General features: G+C 46.5%; 1 protein-coding gene across 1 annotated transcript in view; it reads left to right on the top strand.

Moving 5' to 3' along the window:
- Positions 1 to 21,073, top strand: part of SFXN5 (sideroflexin 5) — a 101,708-nt gene that overhangs the window by 1,631 nt on the left and 79,004 nt on the right. Inside the window, exons 2-3 of the mRNA XM_009639032.2 lie at positions 2,090 to 2,158; positions 13,853 to 13,930. Coding sequence (XP_009637327.2) covers positions 2,090 to 2,158; positions 13,853 to 13,930 — 147 coding nt within the window. The remainder of the gene's footprint in view (positions 1 to 2,089; positions 2,159 to 13,852; positions 13,931 to 21,073) is intronic.

Here is a 21,073-nt window from a genome sequence, read left to right as displayed (position 1 = left end):
ACTGCTGTGAGTTCCCTTGCTGCCGTTCGGCGAGTGCGGCAGGATGGGCAGTGGGAGAGGGACGATGGTACGTGGGAGCGCTCAGGATAACGTGACGAGGGACCAAGTGAGTCACGCCTTAGTCACGTCGCTCCCTGCACCGCTGGCAAGCCTCGGGCACTACCAACAGGGAGGACAGTGGCACCTGCAGGAGATCCTTACATTGAAAACACGAGTAAGGCAGCAAAATGTCAAGCTCGCAAAAGCTAGAAAGTACCAGAATTAGTGTTAATTAAATCAACGCTAATTAAAAACCACTGGGCTGCTTTTTTTTTTTTTTTTTTTCGTTCCTGAAGTTAATGCGAAGCTATTTTATTTCGTTGTGGGTTTTTCTTTTTTTAGCGCAGAACATGGAAAAAAAAAAAAAAAATAACAGCAGAGAGTTCTGTAAGCGGCTGAGGACGGGGCGTTGCGACGCGAGGTGGTGGACAGCAGTGCGGCTGGAAACTGCCATTAGAGAGGGATTTCGGCCTGGATAAGTAGGCAGTGTTATCGGTATTTCTCTGTGCTCGATGGATTCAGCAGAGAACCAGCATGTTTCATAAAATTATGCCAGGCTGTGATTAAATGCCGTTCTCGCTGCTTTATCCATATTCCAGTCCTTTATTTATAGCACGCTTCTGCATTACAGAGGCAAAAAGAGCTTTGCCTGTGCGTGGCCGTCAGAGCGCCCAGGGCAAAGGGGTCCCAATATTCAGGAGCACCTGGGGGGCCGTGACCTGGTTGTCCTTTCTGCATCCGCCATGGGCTGCAAATTCTGCTGGGCCAGGCTGCCCCCTGTCCACTTGGCCTTTCGATGTCCGGAGGAGAGTTTAGGCTGCCCTAAGGCAGCTCTGGCACTCAGCCTACATCTGCATCCAGATGAGAGAATCCAGGCTGACGTTTGAGTGATGATGTACACATGTGCTGAATGCTCTTAGTATGGCACTATTTCATGGTCTGGTGCTTTGGGCTTGCCTAAATTCAATTTTTTGTATTCTTTTTTTTTTTTTCTAAATACTGAGTCAAACCGGCTTTCCTTTCCTTTGGAGCTGCTCATGATCTTCCCAGCCTATTTCACAGACACCTTCCCCTTTCTTTCACACCCTGTTCCCAGTTCTCCGGATCCCTTTCTCCCTTTCTGGTCCTCCCGACACTTTTTTCCTGCTCCCTCAAAGGCATCTTCACCAGCTTTTGCAGAGCATTATCCCTGTGCACGCACATCTAGATTGGATTTGTTCCAAATGGGCAACTAAGCACAAGCCCAAACCATACAGTTATGTTTTCTTTTACACATGTTAAGGTTCACAGTCCATCTTCTGCTCTGTGTTTGCGTAGGGACTGGCACAATGAAACCCAGCCCAAGTTTAGTGCCTGGACAATTCCGTAATAAATGAAAGACACAAAACTGGCTTTGTACTTAATTTCATCTTTTACCCTTCTCATTCTTCCCATCTGGGAGAAAACTGCTCGTTCCCTTGTTGAGACTTTAAACTCTTTTTAGAGCATTTGAAAATATAATTTCACATACCTTTTCTTCCAGTAGCGTATGGGTGCAGGAGTTTCTTCACATGAGCTTCTCCCAAAATTGGGGGACTGCTGGTCCCATGAGATGGGTGCTAGTGGGAACGAGGACAAGCAACACAGGGATGGCGTTAAAGGCGTTGCAGGGTGGAAATTCCTTCGACAGCATCGCTTGGCGTGGGAGGTCTGGAGCAGCACGGTTGGGTTTTTGTGGCCTGAGACCCTTCCCAGGAGAGGGTTAAGCAGGCAATAGGTCTTTTCTGGGGGAAAAGTAAAGGATATTTCAGCAGCTTGATGGTATCCCCTTACTAAAGCATCTCTAGTGGTGTCCTGTTAATAGCAGCGCTGCTATTAGCAGGGTCCGCGTCCTCATCTTTTCCTTTCAGACTTTCTATCACAAATTACCAGTGCAAAGCTTCTATATTACTGCTTTTTAGTTGCTACGTAGTTCTGCAGAGGAAATAAAATCTTTCTCTGCAGCAGGTGAAAGGCAATTTCTAACTGAACACATTTTGTTGTCTTTTTTTTTTTTTTCCTTATCTTCCAGACTTCATTTTATGGCAGATTCAGGCACTTCTTGGACATCATCGATCCGCGCACGCTCTTTGTTACCGAGGTAATGTATATGCGCCTTCTTTTCTGAACGTGCTGTTTATTAGACAGGTTTGGATTAAAAACAATTTCTTCTGTGAACAGCAGAAGTAACAAAGCCAGGTTTCCAGGGGATTTGGGTCTCACAGTTGATTTATTGCCCAACGGAGCTCTGTTAAATCCATAGCAGAAACTTGCTCTTTATTAGACATCAGTGAATCCACAGCTGTCAGTCCCCCGTCTCCCTCTGGTAACTGGTGAGACCCCGAACTGGTTTCAGTCAGACTTGCCAGTGATGCCACCTTCTCAGAAGGAAAATTCCTGCAAGAAAAAACCTCAGGTGAGTTGATGAGAGAGCAAATATTAACTCTTTGAAATGAGCCGCGGTGGGAGCTGGGTGGGCTCGCACCGCAGTTCTCAGCGGCTGCACTTGACCTCTTCTGAACAAGGTGCTGTAGTTTTTCCTCAGTTATCGCCCCGGGCTTTTGGGTTTCTGGTCCGTTTATGTTTCATTTAGTGTTGTCCCGTGTTACTGCATTTCCCTGCTTTCATAAAACATTGAGCTAATAGTTGTGGGGAATCCTTTAGGAGAAATATTTCTCCTGGTGATCTTAAATTCTGCCTGTTGGCCGGAACACTTATGGTCTTGCTTTCAGCGAAAGGCAGCTGCTTCTTCCTTTTTCTTTTCTCTTTTCAATATTTTTTTTTTCAGGCAGAGTAGTGTAAGATGAAAATACATGTGCAAACAGTTTGGAAAACGCAGGGAGCTGAACTGGAGCTAATGATGAGCTGAGTCCAGTTCCTTACACACTGTGATGGTGGTGGTGGTAAGACCCAATGCAGCTTCAAACAATCTTTTCCATCTAAATCAAGTTGCTTTTTTCAAAAACATGAGGTTAAGATGTGTCTTCTTGTTCATTTTGAGTACCTTTTGGATGCACGTCGAAGAGAAGTGCAGACAATAAACCAGCTGTTCTTACACATCACACTAAAAATTATACTTTCCCTTGTAAAAGCGCAGGTTCAGATCAAGTCTGAGATCAATTTTCAAAAGCCACCACCCTTGATACAGAGCTCAGCCTGGAGAGGTAACCCGCTAGCCAAGGAACGTCGCGATTCCAAAGGGGCTGTCAGCCATCATCGTGTCATGATAAAAGGGAATGAAAATCGCAATATTACCTGCGGATGCAGTGCACTAGAGCTGCTGTTTAAAGAGGATGTAAGCACGGGTGCCAGAATAAAGACCATACTGCCCATTAAAGGCTTGGTGCTGCTCTTACCTGAGCGGAGATTTAGTGTTGAGTGCAACACCGTGCGTATTGGAGTGTGCTTGGCAGTGAGGGGAGTCCTCCAGTGTGGGTTTGTGGTGATGCGGAGGCTGGTGTATGTAGTTCAGGACCTCTCTTTATATATTTTCCTAATTTTCATTCTCAAGTTCATAAATGGATGCAAAGGGCCTAATGATAATTTTTGGAGGGAAGGAGAGGATACTCCGCATGCAAAAGGGAATGGGATGGTGGCAAAGGGAGACTGTCTTTGGCCATTTTTGTCATGCACCGCTGATTAAACATCTAAAGACAGTGAGGAAACTGAGGCTTACAAATACACGGATCCAGCCAAACACTGAAACACCCCTCTCTCATCAGGCTAATTTGCTGTAGAAAGCTTTGTGGAGTTGGTATTGGATGGGTTTCCATGAGCGTGTGCTTTCCAGCTGACTGCTCTGGGATGGGGTGTCCTTGGGATATTTGAGGATGAACGGAGATGGGCTCCAGGCAGCTGCACCAGGAGGTCCTGAGCTGAGGTCAGTTGGAAGAGAACAATTTCTGGCAGGACAGAAGAAACAGGTGATTCTGCTCATCTCTTCGCTGGGTTTTGTTATGCCTTGGCTTGTTCTGTTTTCCTCTTTTTGGAGGAAAATTCTGTTGGGTGGAGATCATCCATCCATCCCTTCCTGTTTAGTTAAAATGTCTCTTCCTTTGGGAATGATTCCATGTCCCGACAATAATCCTCACCTTTCTCAAATCTCCGTTTAAGCCTATAGCGTGCATGTGTATGTAGTTTATTTATTTATTTTTTTAAACCGGGTACCCCACTGTGCGTAATGCCAGACCAAACTATGGGTTTTTACAATGGCATTAATACAGAAAAAAGACGTCAGAATTCTCAAACCTACTTTTTGTGTATCTCCAAAGTGGGGGGGGTATGAGTGAACTTGGTTGAGTTGGTGATTCTACTTTTTGAAGTTACAAAACAGGTTTAAGGAGAACGCACGGCGTTTGTGTTTGGGATGGGGTAAGCACTTTCACACGATGGTTGTGGCAGTATCGTGAAACAATTTCAGTTGAGCACTGTAACTCAGTCTGGTTTCACTGTGTACCCAAACCCTGTGACGCTGCCTACCCGTTTTGTTACCCCGAGCAACATGCAGTTCTGGTTTCAGAACCGGTATTTTAGGTTCCCCAAAGACTCACTTTTTCCCTCCTTTGTGAGTTTCTTACTCTTTGGAGGGCTGAATCTCTTCTGCCCTTGAGGGCAATCATCTTGCTTGTCACGCTCCGTTGAATTTAGAGTGTCTAGACTCTTGGGTAAGCTATCTGTGAGCTGGGTACCTGCTCTGAACTTTGAGATGATCCCTCCTGTGGCTGAGCCGCATGCTTTTCTACCATCCCGTTGTCCCCTTTTCAAATTGTTAGAAGTTTTTTGAAGAAGTTGGTAAGGTTGGAGGTAGGGAGTGGTCAGCTGGCGTGACTTAATTTTTGCAGACACCTTTTGATGAGGTTCATAGAATCGTAGAATGTTTTGGATTGGAAGGGACCCCTAGAGGTCACCCAGTCCCACCCCCCTGCAGGAGCAGGGACACCTTGAACCACATCAGGTTGCTCACAGCCCTGTCCAACCTGGCCTGGAATGTTCCCAGGGATGGGGCTTCCACCCCCTCTCTGGGCAACCCCTGCCAGGGTTTCACCACCCTCACTGGAAAGAATTTCTGCCTTAGATCCAGCCTAAACCTACCCTGGTTTAGTTTAAAGCCATCCCCGCTTGTCCTGTCACAGCTGGCCCTACCAAAAAGCTTGTCCCCCCCTTTCCTCTGGGCCCCCTTTAAGCCCTGACCGGCCGCACTCAGCTCTGCCCGCAGCCTCCTCTTCTCCAGGCTGAACCCCCCCACGACGCAGGGCTCCAGGGGAGGTGTTCCCAGAGCAGAGCAGAGGGGCAGAATCCCCTCCCTCGATGCTGGCCATGCTTCTCCTGATGCAGCCCAGGGTAGGGTTGGTTTCTGGGCTGCCAGCGCACAAGAAGGTGAGACCTAGGGGGAAAAGAACAAAATCCAAATGGCTCATTTTTATCCTGGAGACAGCTGTCAAGATCCAAGTGCCTCAAGCGATTGAGGCTGAACCTCAACAAATGAGGGAGGTTTGGTGTCCTTCTGTGGGGTTTAGTAAGCACAGGTCTGAACTTCATGGTCTTCGGGAATGGCTTGGTGGCTGCCCAAGGAAGGGAATGCCCTCCGTCCATTTTCTTTGGGAGTTTGAATTATACGATAGCGATGCTTCAGTAGACCTTCTGCCGTGCATTTCATGAAGTCTACATGAGACCTCTTTCCCTTTTTTCTCTTGGCAAAGCAGATACGAACACCTGGGGCCACGGGGAGCACTTCTCGGAGCACAAGAGCTGCTTTGCTGGTTGGCCTACTTGCTGCGCTCTGCACGTCTGACCTTGTGCTTCAAAATACTTTGTAGATACGTGTACCTAAAGGCTGTTTGGTTTCATTTAATAATTGGGGTGGCAAACTGAGGTCTAGAAAGGGTTGGATGAGAAAGCAGCTGTTTACGGCGAGCTCCTTCCCGCTGACAGATGGCTGCAGCTTTCAGACCCGGGGTTCTCGGGGAACAAATAAATTGCTGTTTGTCTTGGAGGAGCTGTCTAGCAAACGAAGGAAAAAAAAAAAAAGTAGAGGAGTCTCTAATGAGAATGGACGTTAATCCCATGGAAAATGTAATAATATTTTTTTTATTCTACATCCTTTTTTTAATTCCTGTGTGGTACGTCATTGCATCCTACTGGTGGCTGTGTTCTGAGGAAGGATGAAGTGACCCCTCTGAGTGGGGGAAACCACGCACCGTGCTACCAAGTGTAATTAGTCTCGGTGACAGTCCTCTCTTACTCATTTATTTTTTCGATAAAGCAAATCCTTAACGCAGTTGAAAACTTCCTCGTCCTTTAGAGGTTGTTGTGCATCCCTTGAGGATTGATGCTTAGCGAGTACTGGATTATGTTGTAGCCGTACTTTGTGGTCCGTGAGCTCTCAAAAGGAAAGCGTGTGCTCCTGCAAAGCACGTGGCAGGGGCAGCTGGAAGCCGGTTTGCTCCAGTTTTATCATTAGTGGGTTCTGGTGGAATAATTCTCCATATCAAACTTACCTACCCGTTCTACTTGCTTTCCGAGTGCGTGTGGTATTGAAACTATGCCCCGACCTTGTGTCAATATGGCACGTAACCTCTAAAGAGGAGGTTTGCTTGTGTGCTAATTTGTATAATTACTGGATTTCTAATGAAACAATTTTTCTGGCAGCTGCAAATTTGCAAACTTTTCCAATGAGCAGGAAATGTGTCATGTCAGAGGTCAAGCCCAACAAGTCCTGTCGCTGAGACCATGAGAAACCCCTGGGTGGGTGTAATGCCTATTTTTGAAATGTGTGAGGTTAAAATGATTGGAATAATACTTTTAATTGCTCTGTAATTAAGATCCATCGGGAGAAGCAGTAGGGACCAGCAGATATTTTGATAAGGCTAACCTATCCCATCTGACATTAGCCCGGACAGACCGTTAACGCTCTGTGGGAAGCTCTTCATGGAGAAAGCTGTGGATTTGATAATAATTCAAAGCAAAAGTGAAATAAGAATTAAGCGGAGCTCAGAGGGGCTGAGTTTTCTGCTTTTGCTTTATCTCATTGTTCAAAGCATAAATCTGCAGAGCGCCGAGCATCTTGCATTCCCATATTTGGGTTTAAAATGGAAGCAGGATTAGATGTATGTTATTTATATGAACGATACCTTCTTACTCAGCAGATTGACTGTCTGTGTTTATTCAGTGTCACATCTGCTGGCTCTACTTGAACAAAAAGTTTCTGGCTCCTGTTGTCTGTCACTGTAGATCCAATACAATAGGGCCAGCTGGAGTCAAGTCTGCCGTATGTATCATCCGTAGAGCAGTGAGACAAAAATCGGAAACTGTTGAGTGGCTTATGGCAGAGCACAGCTGGATTTCCCTATCCCACGTCGAATCTGTGCTGCTGGTGGCCAGAAGACTCTTGCTTTGGTTCACGTGCCAGTAAGACATCGTTGGTCCGAACCTGAAACCAGTGAAACTGGCAGGCACGCGGCGGATCGTCACTGGGCTAAGGTGGCCTTGAAACCCCGATATGAGCCCCGTACGAGCAGAGTGAGATGCAAACTGTTCCAGCGTGCCCTGTCCCACCAGTGGATTTTCTCTTAAAAGCCTCGACGGCAAAACTTGACTCTCTTTCTGTTGATTCTGTAGCAGTAATGTTGTAGTGCTACTGGCATAATGACTGTTATTACGGTCTGTATGTGCACATATGGGTTTCTGGAGGCAGCTCTAAGCCATGTGCAGGCATCAGTTGAGATCCAAGAGAAGACAAGGCACAGATCTTTCAGATAGAAACAGTGTGCCCTTGAGCAAGGAGGACGAGGTACCAGATCAGTACAAGAGCTCACGGGCTGGAAGGAGGTCTCTGATGTAAGTACGTGTGTGCAGTCATCCATGGGACCCAACGCAGTTGTCCTCTATCCCGCCAGGGTGCTGAAGGGATGGCTGTGAGGGACTTGGGGTGCCAGCAAAGGATTCCTGGAGGTGGCCATCAGCTCAGCATGATGTGTGCTACCATCCTGCTGGCATCTCTGGTTGTGTTCTTTCTCCTCCTTTCTTTGGCGTGCCAAACTAAGCCCCTAATAGCGTGAGCAACTCCTTCTACAAAGACTGAAACATCCTGCTGCTGTAGTCCTGCAAGTGTACTCCAGGCAACGACCTTCAGAGTCAATGCCTCTTGGCCTGAGGGCAGAACAGGTCACGTTAGCTCTTTGCACTAAAGCCTAAGGGTTTAATCTAAGCTGGTTCCTTCAAACTGAGTCAGGTAGTGGGTTTTGGCCAGCTGATGTGGCTTGTGCCATGCAGCTGAGCACTCTTCCTCTCCAAAAGGTCCCTGCTGGCAGCTCTCCTGGCCCATGGTAACTCCCAAACTGTGACTGGGAATCGCTTGGCAGAGGGCTGGATGGTCCGAATCAAAGCTCTGCTAGAGATCATGCTGATGCAGGCTCATGCCCAGGCTCCAGCATATTTAATAGCACAGCCACAACCATAAAACCCGGGTTCATGGATCAGTCCTAGCCCATTGCATACCTCCCACGGGCTTAGTGAGCTGTAGTTCAAAACCCGGGGGTTTTCCAGCTGTGTTCAGCATGAGGCAACGGTTGAGCCTTTTTCCAAAGACGACTTCTTGTTGGGTCGTGTTTCCCAGGTGGATGTGGCTTAGGCTGCTGTGGTGGAGCACCAAGCGTGGAGTTTGTGCTTCTGAGTCGCTGAGCTCAGTAGATCCCTGGCAGTGCTTCTGGGCTTAGGTTTGTAAGAACATCCTCCGGGTGCAGATGGTCTGTCTAGCACCCTATTGTGAGAGCTGAGACCCCATCATCCACCGCTAGAAGTGCTCTAGTTTTGACGAGAAAAGGGGTATGAAAGAAATTATCCATACTAGTAAAAACTGTGGTTGCGGGGTTTTTTTTGTAAGTGATGCTGTAAAAACTCAAGTGACACTTCTTCCTACAGATAGCAGTAGAGAAATCAAGCAACAATAAACATTGAAACAGTAGCACAACCTTGTAGACAGACCTCTTTTTTCCCTGTTAAAATGGAAACGAAGTGTAATCTCAGACATTATCAACTATCGGAATAATGCTGGTATCCTGCTAAAAGCCAGGGAGTGGAGCTGGTTGGCATTTGGAGCTGTTGCACGCTGTAGAGTTGTTCCCTATTTTTTTTGGAGGCTCTGCTTAAAAGACCACGCTTGACTTTTCTAGAAGGGCTAAAAGGCAACCGAGTGCTTTCAGCAATGAAATTTTGAGGCTGTGGGTCGCTCGCTAAAACTACCTGAACACCTCCAAGCCATGTGAAAGGTGTCTTCTTACCGTGGTCCTTGGTTTAACGCTTTTGTTCGCTTTCTGTACCCCTCTTTTGTCGACCTCAAGCACCATCAGCAGTGTTGGTCCAGGACTTCTTTTCTTTGAGAAAGTTCCCTTTCTCTCCCCATGGAGCTGAAAGAGGAAATTCGTGAAGACTTGCAATTTTAAAAGCAAAATCGGGCTTTTTTGTTTTCTGTTTGTACCATACTAAACAAGATGGGATCTGGCCAGGGTTGTTATAGTAACTACTAAGATTTCCTCAAGAGAAGGAGAAAAAAATAGAACACAGACCCATTCATCTATTACTTCCAGTTTTTCATTCAGAGTTACATGCTGTTCTGTGTAGCTAATTCGCAAGGCGCACAGCGTAGGTAATTTCAGTGACAAAACCACATACCAATAACGAGCACAAACGGCTCTCCAGAATGCTGGGCTGGCAGCCCCGGGTTATTTTCCAGCTTTGGAGGCAAGAAGGGTTGTCCTCCCTAGATCTGCAGGCATTGGTCACTCAGCTGCCTGGCTTTTCACCCCTGGATTATCAGGCTATCTAAAATATTATACAATTATATTTTATTGATACTCATGCTAGGTAATAGCTTTTTCCTTGTATGATATTTTTAAGCAGCCATGAGGCTGATAGAGCAAGGAGCTATCAGAAACAAGAAGCTCGCATCCCGTCGTGATCTGGTATGATTACTTCTCTGGAGAGGTTGGAAATGCCTGAAGCGGCCTAAAAATCCTATTTTTTTTTTTTTTCTCATGCCTGCAATGCTTCATAGTTTTCCACTGATCAACCAACATTCTGAACTGGTCTTTCTTTGTAGTTGGTCATTCCAGCTACAGAGCCCTGAGGATCTTGCAGAAATTTGAGCCTGCCCGGAAGAGCATGGCCATGCGTCCGTGCCGTGGGGTTTCATCCCATGTGCCTGTTTCTCCAGGTCAGCTTTTCTTCTGTGTGAGACCTTCAGCCCTTCTGGAGGAGCAGTGCATCACCCAGCGCCGGTGCATCCCTAGAAAACAGCATCCTCATTCATAGCTCCAATGTCAAGAGGACTTGGCTGAAATGATAAGGACTCATTTCTCTGTCTGGGATGTTGGATATATGTGGAAAAGTTTGACCAGTGACTGGCCTTATCCACTGAATTATTCAGGATGTACTTGCTTATGCTCCTAAAGAATGCAAGCTCCTTCCAGGCAAGGGCTCACGTATTCACTCTATCACTTGCATATTGTTTTTTATTAAGGTAAGTTTAAATTTTAAGACAGATTTAGGGTATGTATGCATAAAGGAAGGGAGCTAAGACACCCACATTTTTGTTGCTATATACAGCTTGTCCATTGTCTTTGTGGGTGAGAGCGGTTTGGTTCAAGCAAGCAGCTGGAAGAGAAATCCCCTGAAGATCGCTAAATCCATGGAGACCTCATCTGCCTTGGCTGAAGGCAGCGGGAGCCTGGGAAGGTGCTGAGGGGAGATGTTATTTCTGCTTGCCGCCTTCTTGCGTTTCCCTGCGCGCCTGCTTGTGGCCACTGTTGGATAAAGTTTGAGTTGAGTGGATGGTGTTTCTGAACCAGTAATGAAAGCGTGCCTACGTGAAGTCGTTCTCTGAGTTTTGGGGGTAAGGCAGGGTGTTTTCATAGCCAGGTTTTTCGGTGAAATGGGTGATTGGCTAGCCTTTGAAGAAGGGGGAAGGTTCTTGAACACACTCAATCCTCCTTCGTCTTTATTACTCTTGGTAAAATCTGTAAAAACCGATGAAAATAGTTTTCTGATCTTCCTAATTGCCCCCAAAAATGGCAACAGAAGAGCAAAAGAAAGAGCTTGCACCTAGCACTAAAATATAGTCCAGTTTTGGCCTTGAATGTCTTTGAGATCCTTCATGCTCTCAACGTAGCCTTTGGGCCAGGGAATGAATGCACCAGCAGTTGAGGACGATGCCAAAATCTGTGAGTGGATCCAAGTCCCATCTGGTGAGAGAAGTTCAGAGCAACTCTGGGAGGTCCCGAGCAAGTGGCGTAGAACGGTTGGCAGCTTTTTCTGCAGGGCCATGTCAGGCATGGAGCGTGGGACAGGCTGAGCCAAAGAGGGAGCCAATTTCAGGACAACACACCCAGAAATAGGGCAGAAACCAAAAAAATGATCACTTGTTACGTGTGTGTAGTGAACTTTGGGCTGGTAGCACTGACCTCGGCGTTAGCACCCAACACGAACAAGCCCCACCTCTGAGCCCACATTTTGCCAAGAATATGCAGGTTTTTGCAGAGTTTGTTGCTATCTGATGCTAAGCCTTGTTTGGCGTTGTCGTGCAGACTCCCCACTTCAGCTGAGTAGCTGCTAATCAATGCGAGAATATATAAAAATATGTAAAATACTGGGACTGGAAATAATGTAGTGCTGATGATGTGAGCTCGGCCAGTGTAATAACGGTCATGGATCCGATCCCACCCCTCTTGCTCTGCAAAGGGAAGGAATTGCCACTATTCCATGCGTCCTGCGTGTTGAATGTTCTGAGGACAATAGTCATTCATTAATTGCTGCTTTCAGGTTGGCGTAGCTGCTAGCGCTTCCAAGGAAACAACAAAGTACTCTTTGATGTTTGCATGAAAGGGAGGAAAGTAGTTTCCCTGCAACCGATCCCATGGACGCGAGCTCGTAATGAGCTCAGGGACGCTCGCCTTATTTACGGGAGGGTTGTGAGAGCGGAGCTTGCAGTGGCCCACCACTAAAACCACAGGGCTTTAGATGAGCCACCATCACACTACGTGGGATTTTAGACAGGATATTCCGTATTTATGAAATGTCCCCTGGCACTAATGTTAGAGAAGCTGCCAAAACAAGGGAGCTGGTGCAGAAATGTCAAACCGAAGTCGATGTTACTCATCTGGATGACAGATAACCTGCAGGAGGCTTTTGAAAGCGTTTAGCTGAGTGATTCCTTTGGCTTCAGCTGTTTGGGAGCCACTACTTGGTGATCTGGTGCTTTCTGCAGGCTTGGAGAAGCAGATTTAACCCCACCGAAGCTGCTCTTTATAGCCTGACCTGTTCCTCTTTAGCCTGGACAAATCAAAGAATCCTTCTACCTCTCTACTTCTGCCCTGTGTGGGTTTTATTTCAAGAAATAAACATATAGAGTGTGTATATATAGACTATATATACTATAATATATACATACACACTCTAGAATATATATAGAGAGAATGCGCTAGATACTATATATACTATATTATATATATATACACTATAATATATATACACACACACTCTAGAGTATTCTCTCTATATATACTCTAGAGTGTGTATGTGTATATTATAGTACATATAGTCTATATACACACTATATTTCTTGAAACTATTACATATATATTTCTTGAAAGTATCATATGTATACATAAACTTTGGTTCAACTGCAGAACACTATTTTGTATTTCTCTATGATTAACTCTTCTGGGAGTAAATTGATGATTCTGACAGGTTGGTAGCGTGGCTTAATGCTCCTGTGATCCCCTGAACGCATGGAATGTCTTTATCTTGCTATTTTATCACACTGTGAGGAAGATCTTTATTTACACATGCATGTATTTGAGTCGCTGGATTCCAACTTGAGGCGCACCGGTGACAGACTTTGGTAATTTTAGAGAGAACGTAACCGGTTGCGAACGCCCCGTCTCAATGAGTGTGTAACAGGCGCCGTAAAAAAGCAGCGCAGGTCAGCGGTTCGGCGTAGTGGCACTCTGGGATCCACCTGAAGTATCTGAAAGCATCGTGGTGTTTTGGATAAATTAACTTGACTTGAACTGCCATGCAGAGTTACAAAGCGGTGCCGTTAGCGTTGCCTCGCGTGCCGTTAAACGCTGGGTCCAGTGGAGTTGCTCTTCTTCCCTCGGCTGTGCTGCCATCGGGCTGAAACTTGCCGCGCTGTAACTCCTCGGTGGGCGCTGGCTTCTTAGTGGTGATGCTTAATATGTGCAGGCTTCGACCTTGCTCTTCCCTTCAGCTGTACGTCCCCAGTATGCGTACTGGGAGCAAAGCCAGGTCTTCGAACTAAGCTGTTTCCCTGTTGACATCACGGGGCGATATTAATCTGAGCGTTGGCATGGAGTGGTACCAATGTCTTGGATGGGAATCCCTCACTGCACCTGTATGTATCTGTTTTGTCTTAAACTCTTTTCTACCATTAAGAGAGAACTCGTTCACCTCCAGGATTTATCAAATCTCTGGGACCACGTTGAAGACTCTCCAGTTTTTACAGTGTCTTCTGTAAATGCATTGCGAGGGGGAGTTTTTTTGTATTTTCTCTTTTGTTTCTTCCTCTGCACCGCTTCTGCAGGCAGCAGGGCTGTGCCAACCAGCAAAACAAGTGTCCATGCAGCCTTTTTTTTCATTTTATTTTTATATCGTACAGGTAAAAGGACCCATAAGGGTTGCACAAAAGAGGGTGTAATTCTGTGACTTGTATTCATTGCTTTCAATAAAACGGTTCGGTGCAGGACAAGCGTTGCAGACCATGCTACTGTTTTATTTGCAGAGCCGTCTGAAGGAAGCTGTGCAGTTGTTGGAGGATTACAAGCATGGGACTTTGCCCCCGGGAGTCACCAACAAAGAGGTAAGAGGAAAAAGCCTTTTGTTAAATTCCTACTTCTTCCTGCAGTCTGAAGGAGGGTGGATGGGGTGGCATTTTAGGTTGTGCCTACAGTCAGATGCACTACTGCAGGGCTTTTTTGGTATTTCTACCAGTAAAAACCCCTACCAGCGCCTTTCAGTCGATTGCTGCCTTCTGCAATGTCGCTTCTGGTCCCTTGCAGCTCAACTGCTGGTGTGTTTGAGTGAACTTGGCTTGTTCTGGAGTTCCCATGTTGTAAACGTTGCTGAGCAGAAGTGACAGCAAGGGGCTTGCAATACAAACGTCCAAGTTTTTTATTTAGAATAAGTGGAAAGTTTGGGGTTTGTGACTTGCAGAGTCACCCGTTACCTTTGGCCAATGCTATTGCTTCCCTTTCCATTGCAAAGTGTGCTTGTACAATTAAAAAAAAAAAAAAAAAAAGTAATTTTCTTTTTTTAGCTGAAGGAAACTTTGCTGTCGGTCCTGGAGGTTCTTGTACCAGCAACTGCGATGCATCAGCCCCCTCTCCTACTGTGTTCCCGTTGTTTATAATAATTGCCATAATTGCCGTTCTTTCACTGAAATAAATATTCTTTGGACTACATATAACCCCCTGGATGTCCCCACGTTGTAGATGTACCGTCAGTAGTGGTCCTTTTTGCTGGGTGCTGTTCCTGCTGTTGGGATGGAAGCTGAAGGAGGTTGTGGAAACCCCACTGGTGTGAAGGTCATAGCGTGGTTGGGGCTTTAGTTGCTGAGAAAAGGGTCATTTTTTGGTAGAACTTGATTCTGCTTTGGGATGGGCTGGGTGATCTCTCCAAGACCCTGTCAGTCCCGTTTTCTGGACTTCTGTCTGATATTTCTCTATGTGAACAGATAAAACTTGTGAAAGCAGAGATGAATATTGCAAAGGGGCTAGGCTGCTTTTTGAGCCTTTTGCCTCCAAATCAGTAGCGTGGAACAAAAATCATCAATTTTTTTTCCTGTGGGTATTATCTCAGACTCTTTTCCTTATCTGTCCGTGTGCAGACACCTGACCGTAACACCAACACGGGCTTTTTTGTGGTATGTGTTTGTGCATCGAGCACAAAAGGCTTCAGTCTTAATTTACTGTAATATAAAGAACGGCGTGAATCGGTTGGCAGACCTGCTTCAGGAGCCATAGGAAGCGGCCGTGCCAAAGGAGCAGTGCACCTCCCAAGTGAACAGTGATGGAAACGGTAGAGAGCTCTTCTCCCACGCCCTGTGGGTCAAGTAATCCACCCCCAATTTTTTTTCCCCCTGTTCACCTGTTATAATTTCTTCTCATGAAAGACAGGTATAGCAGGTAAATGAAGAAAACTGAGCTTTGCATTCACTTTCCGAAAGTGGCTCCTTGTGTGATAGGCGCTGTGTTGGGACAGCAACATGGCTTCCACAAAAAATAAATGGGGACTATCGCCTCCCTGCGTGATGTGCGGTACGAGGCGTTGCTCTCTTGGTCTTCTGATGTCACTGCATTCTTTCAACCATAATCCCATGGTAAGAAAACAGAAACCGGGCTTGAGGAAAGGAGAAAAGCAGAGGGTGATGCAGCAGCAGATGACTCAGTTCCCATCTGCCTTCAGGCAGATGAGGTACAAGTCATTCGCTGTGGCAAACCACGCAGGCTTTTGACCTACATTTGGGGTTTGCGTAGTAACAAACCCAGGATATGCCCAGAGTTCATTCCCAGTCGCGGTTAGAGGGAGCGGACAAAACTATCGCGCGTCTCATTTCCCTCAGTCACGACAGCAGCTGCGGGAGGTGAACCTCAATAGGTATGGGGCAGAGGAGGAAAGGGAAAATGATGCCAGAAAATGCCTTTCCTAGAGAAATGTTAGCACATAGGTGTAAAAAATAATATTTTTATAGTAAAATCTTGACATGGTTTGCTTTGATCACAGTGTCAATTACGTTAGAGGGGTTTATGTAGTTTTGCTGACTGTAGGATAAAGTAGATCTCCCAGGAGATCCCTGGGGTGGAATTGCAGCATGTGGTTGTTATTTCTTTAAATACACTTTTGCTGCATTAATTAAACCAAACGGCAGAGAGAGGTGAGCAAGCCCTGAGTAGATCCCATGAAGGCTGAGAGACTTGAACGTTCACCCAGGCTACTGCGAGCCCTCTAAAAAGGGTAAAGATGGAAGGGACCCGAAAGCAGATGACAGTCGGTGCACGTGGGCTGCAGCGGGACAGGAGCAACCACAACTTATGGAGCAGCCGAAGGTGCCTTGTTAATCTGGAGAAAGGGTCTGTGAAGGCAGCAGGTCCTTTTTCACTCCTGGAGTTGCCTGGTTGTAATGAAATGGGAAGTTGAGGTAGCAGGGGTAAGTTGGGCAATAAACGCCAAAAATGCTGTCTGACACTCTTGCAATCCATCTGGGTGAAGGTGAATGGGAACTTCTGACTGGGTTAATTGGGAGCTGCCTAATGATGATGGGCTGGCCACCTCTTGGGCCATGGCGGTGATGTTCCTCGTGGGGCACCTGAAAACCCTTTGGTCTGAATCCTGCTCTTCTCCCAAGTGTGCTCTTGGGTGGACTTGAATAAACTGCTTGCCTGCGCATGGTTGCAGTGAAGCAGGTGAAAATCTTCAAAATGTGGCTGTTGGTTATCTCTTGTGAGAGCAAAAGATGGGGGAATGGGGGGAATATCTTTATCCTCTCAACCAGAGCCACCAATTTAGAAAAAAACTTCTCCTGTAGGAGGGCATTACTTTGCAGTTTTAAGCTGTGGAATTGAAAACAGCAATTAATCATTGCACGCGTTTCTTCTGTGCTTTTCTTATGTGCTTTTCGCATCAGAGGTGATCTTTGCAGTCTTTTGTTGACTTTCGTTGTTCCCATCCCCTGCGGCATCTTCTTGTCGTGCAGCTCACATGGTTCCATTCTGCCTTTGTGTTTACGGCTGCGCCGCAGTCGCAAAATAGCGCTGAGCTTCCAGCTTTACCGGTGATGACCATTTCTACCAAAGAACCAAAATGCCCAGATGATCTGTAGGAACCTGGGGTTTCACTGCATGCTAAGGTTGTGGTGAGATCGGGCGCTGGGTACTTCTCATCTCCATCACCCAAATGCTCTCCTTCTCTGAGAGGGAGAGGAAGATCTAACAGTTCACTGCATGCTAAGGTTGTGGTGAGATCGGGCGTTGGGTACTTCTCATCTCCATGCACCCAAATCTGAGGGAGCCAGGGCTGTGGTTGCTGTCTCTGCGTGGAGGACATAGGGCTGGACGCAGCTCTCGGTGTCTGCCGTGAAACTTGCCCTCTGAGCATCGGTTGTTTTCCGACTCTGGGGGCAGAGGGGAAGGTGGAGGGGAGCGTGCGGGGAGCTCTGGGTAGCTGGCAAGCTTGCCAGTGCTGAATTAAGTGCGAGTGTGCCAGATATATACAGCTGTAAGTGTCTCATTAATTACTGGTGCATTTGCAGAACATACGATGTGCCAGTTGATTGCTTTGGGGGAGGGGAAGCGTCTCACTTGCATAGATATCACCCCAAATTTTCTACCGGTGAACCAAAGATGCCTGGAGAATACATTTATTGCTTTCCTAAAGCTAAGCTTTACCATTTTCATGGCTTTTCTGTGCACCGCTATCTGCAAGACGGACTCTGGCTACACGGCATTAACACTCTGCAGTTGTTCTAGTGCTAATTTGGGAAAGGGATTCAATGCAGCTTTGGAGAGGTGCCCAATTGTGGCTCACATGCATGGGTTGATGTTGGAATAAAAGACTGATCCGTCTGATGTTTTACATCGCTGATAACCGAGTGTCACACACACCTCTGATGCACTGATGGAGTTGCCGCGTGCTGGCAGAGGACCAGCAGATGAGAGGTAATTTGATTTTTGACCCATTTATTTATTTTTATATTTTTTCTTTATCCCTCTTTGACTGGGAGCAGAGCTAAACACCTCGTGTTCACTGTGGGCAAGAAGTGGATGCTGGAGCCGTTACTTGGCTCAGCTGACGTGGTAACGCAATTGTATCCGAGAGAGGCTAATTTGCTGTTATTACTCATCAAAAAGGCTGGGTAGAACTTCACGTGATGCCCAGGAGAGAAGCGCTCAGCTTTATCTTCTTTGTTTAAGAGCTGATTCAGGTTTGGTTGCCAGAGCCCCTTAGAGATGCAATTGCTACCCTCATACCAGGCTCTTCAGGCATGGCCTGGGTATGGCACGTGCATAGAAGAAACACCTGGATGGTCCTCTAGGCTTCATAGTCAGAATTAAAATCAACCTTAGAAGCCTCTAAAAATAACAGTTTGGGCAGAGTTTTAATGCATTAGCTTTCTAAGAACCCAACACCCCCCCCCCAAATATCAGCTCTGAGATCAAGAAGACAAGTTGTTTTGACAGAGTTGTTTCACTAATCTCCTGACTGATCCACTTCTGTGGTACGGCGCGTTTGACAGTGCTCAAATTCCTGTTTTTTTCCCTCATTCAGAAATCCGTGGTTCTCATGAAGGATGGCAGGCAGTAGCTGAAAGCATAACAGCAGCTCGGCACAATCTATATCGCTTGCTGAAATGGTTTCGCCACATGAAAAATGGAAAATATAAAAGCCTAAAGCTATGTAACGTCAAGTATCTCCTGCACACTTATCTTCTTGACAGGGTTCTTGTAAAGCAAGTCTTTCTCTTCCGCATTTTCGGAGCAGATTTTTCAAGATGAGCTGAAATGGAACAATTATGGACTTTCTAAAGAAAAAAAAAAACCCTCTGAAGAGCCATAATCATCTAAAGCAAAAAAACCTCTGAGGAGCCATAATCTTTTCTCCAAAGGACTTTGCTCCAGTTCCCCATGACCATCTCTAAGCCAGTTTCCAGCACAAATGCGGCTTTGCTCCAGTTACTGGCTGTGTGAGATGATTCATGGACACCAACACCGCCAACGCCTACACCTCTTCCACCTTCAGGTCTCCCACACTCATCCCCTAGCTCTTGCGCTTGCTCTTGAACTGGAGTGATTTTACCGCTCAGGAAAATGACCATTAATTCAAGGTGGTAAAAACCTATTTCTTGGGCGTCATTAGCAAAAATGAAGAATTGATCTCTTCACTGTCAATAGCTGCTAGACTGCTGATAGCTTTTTATTGAGGGAAACTATAGGGTTTTTTCCTATGTTAGAAAAATGTTTTAAAAACATGATTTTTATCATAGGTGTATCAGTTAAATGCTCAGTGAAACAGAGGATGAAGAGCTGCTTGATAAGTATTTATTCAGTGCTACATATTGGAGCAAGAAAACATGCTCCGGTCTCCACTTCTTCACCTTAGCTTATTCACCCAACTTTTTCTTTGAATATTTAAGAGCCCGACTTGTTTTTCATTAGCTATGAAGTTGGGAGTTTCACATTCCACTTCTTAAAATCCCATCAACCAAAACCATTCTGTGTAGTGGAAAGACCCCACACTGTAATTAAGCCCCATCTCTGACAGGCTCTTATGGTTTCATAATTCTTCTCCAAATAAAACGATATTATCGGTAAGGCAACCATTTGGGGTTTATTTCTGTTCTCTTGATCGTTGGGGTTAGATATTTTAATAGGACTGGAGAACACGCTTGGAGAACAAACTCCCTGAAGGCTTTGGGAGAGTTTGGTCTCCTGGTGGGAGATTTTGGGTGGTTGCGTGTCTGCCTTGGGTGATTTGAACTCCACAGATCCAGAAGTGTTTGGTGGAAGAAACAGCTGTTTCTTGTAATGGTTTAGAAGTACGACTTTTTGCTGTGAAAACTTCAAGAGAACTGGTGAGTTTAGTAAACTCTTTATTGCTTGGTTCTGTTTGGTGACCACATCCATCCATGTCCCTCATTTGGCTCCTTCTGTGGCGGGTAAGTGCATTTGAAGTGCCAGTGTGTCATCTGATGGCGTGTATCACAGAATCCCAGACTGGCAGGGGCTGGCAGGGCCCTCAGGAGCTCACCCAGTGCCACCCCCCTGCCCAAGCAGGCTCGCCCAGAGCAGGGGGCACAGGACAGCATCCAGGCGGGGGTTGAATATCTCCAGAGAAGGAGACTCCACAGCCCCCCTGGGCAGCCTGGGCCCCTTGAGTGATTTGTACATGGTGATGAGATCCCCTCTCAGCCTTCTCTTCTCCAGGCTGAACAAGCCCAGGTCCCTCAGCCTTTCCTCATAGGGGAGATGCTCCCCTTTCATATCCTCATCCTGGAGGAAGCTAAAAAGTAGTAGGATCATTAGAAGGGGGGGGAAAAGGAAATGTGTAGGATCCATGTTGATGGGAGAAACTGGTTCAGTTGTCTTTTGTGTCCTGTCTTTTCCAGCTCCATAGCTACTGTTGTATTACTCATAGAATCATAGAATCACTTTGGTTGGAAAAGCCCCTTGAGATCATCGAGTCCAACCTTTAACCTACCCCTGCCATCCCACCACTAAACCCTGTCCCTCAGCACCTCATCTATCCTTCTTTTAAATACTTCCAGGGATGGGGATTCCACCCCCTCCCTGGGCAGCCCATTCCAGAGCCTGACAGCCCTTTTGGTGAAGAAGTTTTTCCTCATGTCTAGCCTAAACCTGCCCTTCTACGCGGGTTTCTTTGTCTGGGATGACCTTTGCGCTTTGTGCTCCTCGTTTAAGCCCTCTCTCGTTACGCTTACTCAACCTTTTTAGCTTGCATTCCTTACAGACCGCTCCGCTGCAAGCGAGAGGGATGTCTTAAAAGGCCCAACTGCTGCAAGTCCTTTTTAATACCGGTTTCCACCGGTGGCTCCCGGGGTTGGCAGGATCCGGCCCTTCGCACGACGCTTTTTTTCTGGTGCGAGCTGCGAGTGGGTAGGTGAAAATGACACAGACGAGTGCACCGGGAGCCAATTTGCAGCAGAAGGTATAGACTGTAACATATCCAATTCTAAACAGGGCAGGCAATTCCCCAAACTGCCTCCTGGAGGGAATCTCCGCTGGAGTAAAAAGGTTTCATTTGAGGGAATACTTTCTCCTATAAAAACAGGGGTGGTAAAATATCAGCCCGATAAGCGAGGAGGAAGAGCCAGCTTTGCTTAAAAGCGGCCGTTTCCTCTCGCTGGGGAGGGTTGGGTGCTGAGGTTTAGCCCTCAAAGCGAAAGGCTGTACCGACTGCGGGCCATAAGGATGTGGCTTTTGTCCTTTAT

Source organism: Egretta garzetta, unplaced genomic scaffold (genome assembly GCF_000687185.1).
Source record: "Egretta garzetta isolate BGI_Z169 unplaced genomic scaffold, ASM68718v1 scaffold505, whole genome shotgun sequence".
NCBI lineage: Eukaryota > Metazoa > Chordata > Aves > Pelecaniformes > Ardeidae > Egretta > Egretta garzetta.
The sequence above is the reverse complement of the archived record's forward strand: the minus strand, read 5'-3'. Positions and strand labels throughout refer to the sequence as shown.